The sequence below is a fragment of the Aedes albopictus genome, chromosome 2 (assembly GCF_035046485.1).
Source record: "Aedes albopictus strain Foshan chromosome 2, AalbF5, whole genome shotgun sequence".
In the NCBI taxonomy this organism is placed as follows: domain Eukaryota; kingdom Metazoa; phylum Arthropoda; class Insecta; order Diptera; family Culicidae; genus Aedes; species Aedes albopictus.
Window position 1 is genome coordinate 20,450,699 of NC_085137.1, and position 9,077 is coordinate 20,459,775.

The 9,077-nt window shown below is 45.3% G+C and overlaps 1 protein-coding gene across 1 annotated transcript; it reads right to left on the minus strand.

The window, feature by feature from the left end:
- Window positions 1-4,549: 4,549 nt before the first annotated feature.
- Window positions 4,550-9,077, minus strand: LOC134285983 (uncharacterized). The gene is made up of 5 exons (XM_062847546.1): window positions 8,423-9,077; window positions 7,790-8,204; window positions 7,490-7,649; window positions 5,402-6,570; window positions 4,550-4,814 (listed from the first exon to the last, which is right to left on the minus strand). The coding sequence occupies exons 1-5, from the start codon at window positions 9,075-9,077 to the stop codon at window positions 4,550-4,552; spliced, it is 2,664 nt and encodes an 887-aa protein (XP_062703530.1).

Consider the following 9,077-nt stretch of genomic DNA (forward strand, 5'->3'; position numbering starts at 1 on the left):
CCGCCGCGCAGTCGGCTGTGATTGCTACTTCATCGAAGAAAAAAAAAAGCACACTTTTCAGGCTACTGTGTTTATTGTTTTAAAAACATGATTAAGTTGCCGGTGCAAAACCGTAGCAGGCGAAGAAGAAACACAAATTGATCGATCCAACTAGCAGTTGCTAAAGCAGACAATCGCTCGATCGGGTGCAACTCAATGGATCCTCTTAGGCTCTTAGCCTCAGTTCGCTCGTGTCGTCATCGAAGACACTAGCTAATACATACACAATGAAATGAAGCGAAGATAAATGATGCATGCAAACCATTTAGGCCTAATGGAATTCTTGCTTAATAGAACGTAAAGAGAGCAATACTTGCTTCAGTTTGGCATTCGGAGGTTTGTCATTCTTAGGAGGAGGAAACAAAGTGATAGAACCGGGAATGCAACCCGCCACTGGGCCAGGGAGCGACCAAGCTGTGAAAAAAGAGCGTTGAGCGTCCCATCGTTTCTTGAAAGATTACGCTTCAGTGGTTTTCGCTGCTTTCGCGTATGCACAACACTTCCAAATGCCAACTCTTGCCCTCTTGTCCTGCCTCAGTCATGATCCAATCCAAACAGACTCAGACGAACGGGTCGTTTGGGTTGCTCTGCAATTTTCCCATATTGGGGCTTGACCTGAATTGGTTAGAGTGACTTACTACTAGGCAGAGAGGAACACCACGACGATATGGGCGACCACACCGATGACGATGACGACAATCAAGGCAGACGGCCACGCGGATGAGATGCTGAATGGGGAATGTGGTTGGTAGGTATATTCATCACCACTTCGGAGATAAGTTAAGGAGACCTTCCGCGAATTGGCTACTGCATGGTTCGGAAGGTCGAAGGAATTTGCAAATGTGGTTTGCTCTAAGAAATTGACTCTCGCTGAGTTGAAAGGGGAGGCACCGTTGTTTGACTGGTTTTAACACAAATGTTGTTGTTTTTCGGATAACCAACCGAAATGTTATGTTAGACATACGTAATGCCTGAAGTTCATAGTCACAATATGTGTTGAAAAATGGACAAATTAAGTGGAAAAAATCCACGTAGTTCTGTTGGGGTTTGAACCCACGTCTCCCCAAGTTCGCTAGACAGGGCGCGTTAACCAACTCCGCCACAGAAGAAGTAACAACTCTGTGAAGTAGAAAGCCAACCTGAATCCAACGCCCACCTCACCCCACGTTCTCACCGCCACAAGAATGTACATCTGAGGACTAGTTGATCCAACAAAAAATATTCGATTTAGAGACCCTTTCGATCCTGTCAGTAGCGCTGATCCCGAACTTGCTCGCAAACATTGTTCCAGAACAGACACAAGGCAAAGCGTGACGCAAGCGAACTATGCCTGCAGCCAACCAATGCTTCGGTGACCGGAGACAGGGATCTCAGGATGTATAACAGAATTGGGAAAGCACCGAATAGACTCGATCTCTGCATTTGTGATTATTCACAACACTAACTCTTAATTATAACTACATAGAGACTTACAGGGCTGCTATATGATTCTAATCCTTCTGTAATCCCATAACATGAAATAATAATTCTTGTAAACATTACGTTTTTTTGTGCCTGCATACGTACATATTAGAAATTTCCCCTACAAAATATAAAAAACCGCTTGCGAATTTTTATGCCTTCTCGTATTGGAGTTTTCAAATTTTGTGTGATCTAACACGTGCTAAATAAAGAGAAACTCTGTGATATTGGGACAACAACCAGAAATCCCTCAAAATAAATAAGAGAAATACTACAGTGATTCTTTACAAGCTCGGGATTTCTTCAGAAATTTATTTAAGGATTACCCCAGAGATTCCTCCACGCACCTTAAACATTTCGGAAATATTCTCCAAGGATTTCTTTTATTCTCAAATTTTTCATGATTTTCTGCCAGAAATTTCATCGGAGAGATTTCTCTGAGAATTCTTCCAGGGATTCCTTTAGAAAATCATAGATTCTCTCCAAAAAATATTCCTTTAAAAATATCTGCAGGAATTCCATTCAATTTTTAGAAAATCCTCCAGGAATACTTTTCAATAAGTCTTCTGTAGTTTCTTTACGACAATTGTTATAAAAATCTTCCATTAATTGCTTCAACAATTGGTGGTGAGGCTTCATGGCCGAGCGGCTAGTGTCACCAAACATTTAGTTACATTATGCTGGGGAGCGCAGGTTAGATTCCCACCGCAGCTGTCAAAAAGTTTTTGGGTGTACCCCTGGGCGTTGCATGCTAGTCCATTGTCTAGTATTGTCAAAGTGTCGTGCATAATTCAAAAAAAATGAATAGCTCACTGGAAGCATTAATCGTGTCCGAGTTAAAAAAATCCTCTGGAATATTCTGCAGAGGTTCTTCCAGAGATTTATCGAAAAATTCCCTTAGAAAAACGTCCATGGAATTCCTTCAAAGTTTTTTTTTTCAGAAATCCATTTGAAAAGTATTTCAGGAAATCATCCATGGATTTTTTCAAAAGTGTTTTCAGCGATTCCTCCAGAAATTTCTTTGAGGATTTCTTCTTTTAAATCTTATACAATTCTTCCAAATTAATATACGGAAATTCTTCCAAAGATTAGACATTTTCCTGGAGATCGCATCAGAAATTCCCAATGAGAATCCTCCATGAGTGTGTCCAGGAAGCCCTCAAGAAATCTTCTATAAAAGCCTTCCAAAAATGCTCCTTAGTCTATAAACGAAAAACTCAAACTTTTTTCGAAGACACAGTGTGTGTTTAAAAAGTAGAATAACTAGCCACAGATTTTTTTTTCGAATAAATGTAATCAGTTATTTGGAGGTAGCTATCAACTGAGGAATCTGGAAACCTGGGACGATTTTCGGCTTGGCAGTCGCAATTGCAATCAAATGATCAGATATTTTCCTTCATCCGACGTTTCGATGTTTATTACATCTTCTTCAGGGAATTAGAAGTGTTAATCGCTTTCGTTCTGAAAAGCTTTGTGAAAGCATAATCCGTCTAAAACAATATTTTAAAAAACGTTGGGATCCACTTCTAGAACACTAACAATATTCGCAGAATTCGGTTCGCGCTTCTAACAACACTACCAACGGCCAATTTGTAATCAGTTATGTACCTTTTAATTCCGCCCTATTTTGCTTATCCTTTGACAGATACGCGTATTTCGACTACTACTTGTAATCTTTCTCAGTGTCAGTTATCCTGCCTTTCTTCAACTTAGTGTACTCAAGAGCACTTCCACAGTTATTAATTGAAGGGTTTTCTTTGCTTGCCATTGCATGAATGTGTACATTGTGTGGCAAGTAAAATGGTACACTATGCCCAGGGAGTCGAGAAAAATTTTGCCGACCGGAACGGGAATCGAACCCGCCGTCTCCGGATTGGCCATCCACAGCCTTTATCATTAGGCTAACTGGAGATCTACTATATTACTTTTTATGCTGGATGAGTACGACTGGAATAAGGTTACGATGGGTATTATCGGCAGGTTTTTCTCTTCGTCATTGGGGTTTTTTCGGTCAAATTTCCTGAAACTTGGCCATATAATTCAACTTGGTTGGGATTTGAGGCCAACTCTGAGTTTCACAGCTTTTTTTTTTTTTTTTTCTTGAGTGGTTGCTCGTAGGTGCGGGTCTCAGCTTCGACATCGTGGTCTTCAGGTCGGCGACGAATTCTGGTGTCGGCTTGTTGCTGTCACCAGAGACGAAAAACTCACCAGGCAGTCGAAGTGAAGTGCCATAGGTAAGCTCGGCAGCCGTTGCTTGCAGGTCTTCCTTCAGCGATGATCGGATTCCGAGGAGCACGATGGGTAGAACTTCCGGTCCAGCGAGAGTTCTGATGGCACATTATAGCTGCACACCTAGAAAATATCGTGTAATTTTAAGTGTCCTGAACCTGACATATACGAGCATCTTGAAAACACAAATTTAGAGGTTATAACATGTAAATTATGGTCTTTCAAGACACCCCAAACTAAAACTTATTTTTCTTAGCGTCTAGCAATCGCTAGAACCGATTTGACAGATAAAACATAGAAAAGTAAAATATTGTCATGCATGGGATTCGAACACCGGATCTGCTGATCGTGAGCCACATCTCTTACCTCTCGGCTATTTCACCGAGTTGGAAGGTGGCTGATGAACGTTATACTGATTCTACGTTACTGGTGAAACGGATTTGTTAACCAACCAGCACTTACACGATGCGCGTAAAATTGAGTCCAATTTGTGATTCAGTCTTGAAAACATTTACGTTATTTGGTGATTCCGTTTCGTGGAAATTTCAGAATTTCTAAGTGTGTGCTTTGAGTTGACGATGCGTGCGCTCGATCTGCCCATACTCCATGCACGGTGACGTCATCAAGAAATCGCTCTTTTTCTCTCCTACGGGAAATTAGAAAACAACAGGACCAACACCTGTCAAATTTGACAGGTACTGGTCCTGTTGTTTTCAAACTCTCTGAAAGAGCTAAAGAGATAGATTTTCGCCGTGAGGTGGTCTATTAGCCTGCAGGTGATATGGAGTGGTGCGCACGTGTGTGATTCCGAGCATCCGTGTCAGTGCAGTGTGCGGAACAACTCGGATTCAAATTGTCTCCCACAGTCCGTAGTTACATTTGTTGGAACACCGAATCGGGAGATCCAGCCGCTGACGAAGGCACGTGCGACGGTGAGCGCCGTCATGTTAGGTAGTGGAAAAATCTCAGGCCATCGGGTGAATTTGTCGATGATGGTGAGACAGTACATATTACCTTCGGACGGTGGAAGCGGGCCGATGAGTTCCATGTGGATGTGCGCAAATCGTTCGTTCGGGGTTGAGATCCTGGCGATCGGAGTCTTGTTGTGTCGCTGTACTTAAGATTTCTGGCAAGGGATACAGTGAGTAACAAACTGTTTGCAGTCACGACGAAGAGAAGGCCAGATGAATCTCTCAGAGACGAGTCGAGTAGTGGCACGAACTCCGGGATGGGATACACCTGAGAGAGAGGAGACAGCTCACTGACGGAGCCGATGTTTACATTTCTTCTTCTTACTTCTTTTTACAATTTTGTGCGCCGCACAATGGTTTGAAAATTTATTATTGGTCAAAACTGTTTTGCATATTGAGTTTGCTGCGACAGAGCATGGAAAATAAATGGATTCGTTGCGCTGGTTGAGGAAAACTGTTCATCATAATTTTATCTTTTTTAATTTCAACAAACGGAGCGAAATTTTAATAAGATACTTTAAATATTGGGCCACTCCACACCACCAATGTGCGATTTTCAGCTCGGTTCGCGGTGACAGTTTGTGACAGGTCCTCCTTGACATTAAGTAGCACGCAATCGAAGCCAGCTGTCTCCTCTCTCTCTCAGGGATACACTGTGCAGCTTCTCCATGATTCTCCGCCGAAATTCGTGTGGAACGAACGGACGGATGGCTTCTGTAGAGATGTCGCAGTATATCGGTGTGGAGGCTAGAGGTGATTTCAGTCGCTTCAGCTTAACGGTTGTGTTGGTTGGTGGGTTCTCCAAAAATTTCTGCAGCTCAGGCTCGGTCTTCTGCAACTCAGCCATTCGGTCGCAGTCGATTGCCTCGGTGGTGGTAATGGTGTTGATACGACTCAGCATGTCGGCGACTTTATTTGCTTCGCCCGATACATGCCGAATGTCGGTGCAGTACTCACTGATGTAGCTGAGTCTGCGCTGTTGTGTTGGAGTTGCTTTGTCGGGTCGTTGCTGCAAAGCGGTGGTGAGGGGCTTGTGATCTGTATAGATATAGAAATCTCGAGCCTGCAGAATATCACGAAAGTGCTTGACTGCTTCGTACATAGCGATTAGCTCTCTTTTGTACGTGCTAGCCTTTTGTTGGCTCTCGCTCAATTTTCTGGAGAAGAAAGCAAGTGGTTGAGGGCCATTGTTCGTGATCTGGTGTAGGACGGCTCCGATGCAAGTGTTAGAAGCGTCGACGTCTAGGGCGAGCTTCGCTTCTGGAGACGGGTGAGCAAGCAGAGTAGCGTTCGCCAAATCCTGCTTGCATCGTTCGAATGCTTCATTCGTGGCTTCGCTCCATTCGAGTTCTGTAGTGTCGTTGCGGACATTTCCACCGATCATCGCCTGCAGAATCTGTTGGTTTGCTGCTGCTCGTGGGATGAAGCGTCGGTAGAAATTTATCGTGCCGAGGAACCTCTTCAGCTGCTTGGCGTTTGTTGGCCTCGGGACATCCAGGATTGCTTGGACCTTGCTGCGCTTGGGCTTGATTCCGTCGGGAGTGACTTCGTGGCCCAGGAAATCGACTGATTCCTGACCAATCTGGCATTTTGCGGCGTTGATGACGAGGCCGTTTTGTCTCAACCGCTCGAAAACGATGCGGAGGTGCTCTTTGTGTTGCTCTACGTTGTCTGATGCAATGCAGAGATCGTCGATGTAGGGATAGACGAAATCGAGGTCGCCCAGTATGGCGTGCAGGTGCCTTTGCAGTGTTTGACCTGCATTACGCAGCCCAAAGGTCATATAGTTGAACTCGAAGAGTCCGAATTGGGTTGTGATGACCGTCTTGGGGACATCTTCGGGGGCCATTGGGATTTGGTGGTACGCACGCTGCAAATCAATACAGGTGAAAATTTTCTTACCGTGCATGATGCTAGAGAAATCCTGTATGTGAGGCACGGGGTACCGGTCGGGAACGGTGATGGCATTCAGGTTCCGGTAGTCTCCACACGGTCGTCACTAGTATGGGACAAACATCAAATTCTCGCTCCAGTCGACTTTTTCGATTCCATTTAGGTCCTATATAAACTGCAAAATTTCAGCGCAATCGGTGAAACTATAATTTAGCGCAAGCGGTTCAAAGTTTTCATAGAATATACTATGGGAAAAGTTACACTTTCAGATAAAAAATCCCAGAAGTTGCCCCTTGTCTCCTTAATTCAAATCGATCAATGCTTCTTGTAGAAAAATTATTTATGAAGCTTTCCTTCGAAGACCGCAAAACAATTGGATGCTTGTGGAAAAAGTTATTGATTTATTACCGATTAGTGATCCAACAAACGGCTTTTTGTTTTGTTTTATCAGCAGCACTGCAACTGCTGCCTTGGCTGCTGCTGTTTCTGGGGGTGATGATGCCTCCCGCCACCCCATGCAACAACGGCAGCAGCAGTGCTGCTGATAAAACAAAACAAAAAGCCGTTCGTTGGATCACTAATCGGTAATAAATCAATAACTTTTTCCACAAGCATCTAATCGTTTTGCGGTCTTCGAAGGAAAGTTTTATCATTGATTTTTCTACAAGAGGCGTTGATCGATTTGAATTAAGGAGACAAGGGGCAACTTCTGGGGTTTTTTATCTGAAAGGGTAACATTTCCCATAGTATATTCTATGAAAACTTTGAACCGCTTGCGCTAAATTATAGTTTCACCGATTGCGCTGAAATTTTGCACAGTTTATATGGGACCTAAATGGAATCGAAAAAGTCGACTGGAGCGAAGATTTATTTTTTCATACAAGCGTGTCCCATACTAGTCGCCACTTGCCGTTCGACTTCTTGACGAGGTGCAGCGGGCTGGCCCAGCTGCTTTTCGACGGCTGACAAATTCCTTGCTCCATTAGGAACTGGAACTCAGCTTTCGCTTCTTTCAGTTTGTCGACAGGTAACCGGTGGGGACGGCCCGGTGATGATCTGGTGGACGGTGTTAGCTTTGGTCGGTTTGTGTTTCATATCGAGGACGGTGATGTCTCGATACTCGGCGAGGATTTCGGCAAACGGGGAATTCGCATCTGGCTGGCTCGGTCGCTGCTCGGATGTTTTCGATCTCTAACCGGGTGGTATTATCGATCAACTTGTTTCTCCGCAGATCCACGAGAAGATCGAAATGTTTGAGGAAGTCGCTACCGATGATAGGGGATTTCACATCGGCGATGACGAATACCCACAAGAATGTTCTTCGCAAACCCAGATCGACGGTGATGCGTTTGGTACCGTAGGTCTGAATTTGGGTACCGTTTGCGGCGAAAAGTTGCTCGGAGATTGTTGGCTTGAGGCGTTCCTTTGGTGTGGGTGGTACGACAGAGATGTTAGCGCCGGTGTCGATGAGGTACCGGTTCGAAGTTTTGAGGTCGTGGATGTGGATTCGCTGGACGTCCGCGGTTTGGTTCAGGCTGCTGGTGTTCTGGGTCCGGGTAGGTTCGCTAGGTGTTGCGGGGTCGACGACGGTGGTACTTGAGCTAATTCTCTCTTGGGCGAGAGTACACCTCGATATTCCCGTCGAAAAAAATGCACTTGACGTTGGGGTTATCACTTCTGTTCTTCTCACACTTCCTAGCTTGGGCACCGTGTCGGAAACCAACAAATCCAACGACGGCTTGATTTGCTTCTCGCTGGGGTCTCTTCTCGCCGACCGGACGAACGATGGCGTGGACGGCTACGCTGTCGGTCGCGTCCACGGAAGTTACCTGACAAGGCTTCATCCAGGCGTCTCGATAGTGCTTCGATGCGTTGTTCGAGGGACGATGTCGATGAGGGTTCGGGCTTCTGAACGGCTGCGATTTGCTCACGGGGTGCCTCCAAAATTTTATCCGCCACCTTCGCTTGCTCGTCGAGCGCCGCAGTTAGCATGGCGGCGATGATAGAACGAGTGGTGTTGGGAAGGGCTCGCAACCAGAGGTTAGACAATACGCTGTCGGTGCAACCTACTCCGCCCAAGCGGCGCATCTCGGACAGGAGAATACTTGGTTTTTGGCCCCCTAAGGACATACCGGAAAGCAGGCTGGTCAATCGCTGCGTTTCTAACGGCTGGAAATGCGCCATCACAGCTGCTTTGAGACAGTCGTACTTGTCGTTGGTGTTCGACGCGTTGCAGCTAGTGATCACTGTGTGCACTAATTTCGCGCGCGAACCGAGGGCAACGATTACGGCATTGAACTTGAACTTATTGTTCCGTATGGAATTAACACTGAATGCCGCCTCGCGACACATGAACCAGGTTTCAATGTCGTCTGGGTCGAAATCCGGGAAACTGATTTTGGCAATGACCGGCTGTTCTTTGGAGTCGACGTCATCTTCTTTCGTGGTTTTGTTCGCGACTCCAGAAAGTTCTTCGGTCGTCAT

Excerpts from the sequence above, each read along its gene's own strand:
- LOC134285983 (XM_062847546.1), bottom strand. The coding sequence starts at position 9,077 with ATGACGACCGAAGAACTTTCTGGAGTCGCGAACAAAACCACGAAAGAA. Across the intron at positions 7,650-7,789 it reads TTGATCGATAATACCACCCG|ATCATCACCGGGCCGTCCCC; the intron begins GTTAGAGATCGA and ends ACCGTCCACCAG. Across the intron at positions 6,571-7,489 it reads CGAACGGCAAGTGGCGACTA|CGTGCGTACCACCAAATCCC; the intron begins GTATGGGACACG and ends ATTGATTTGCAG.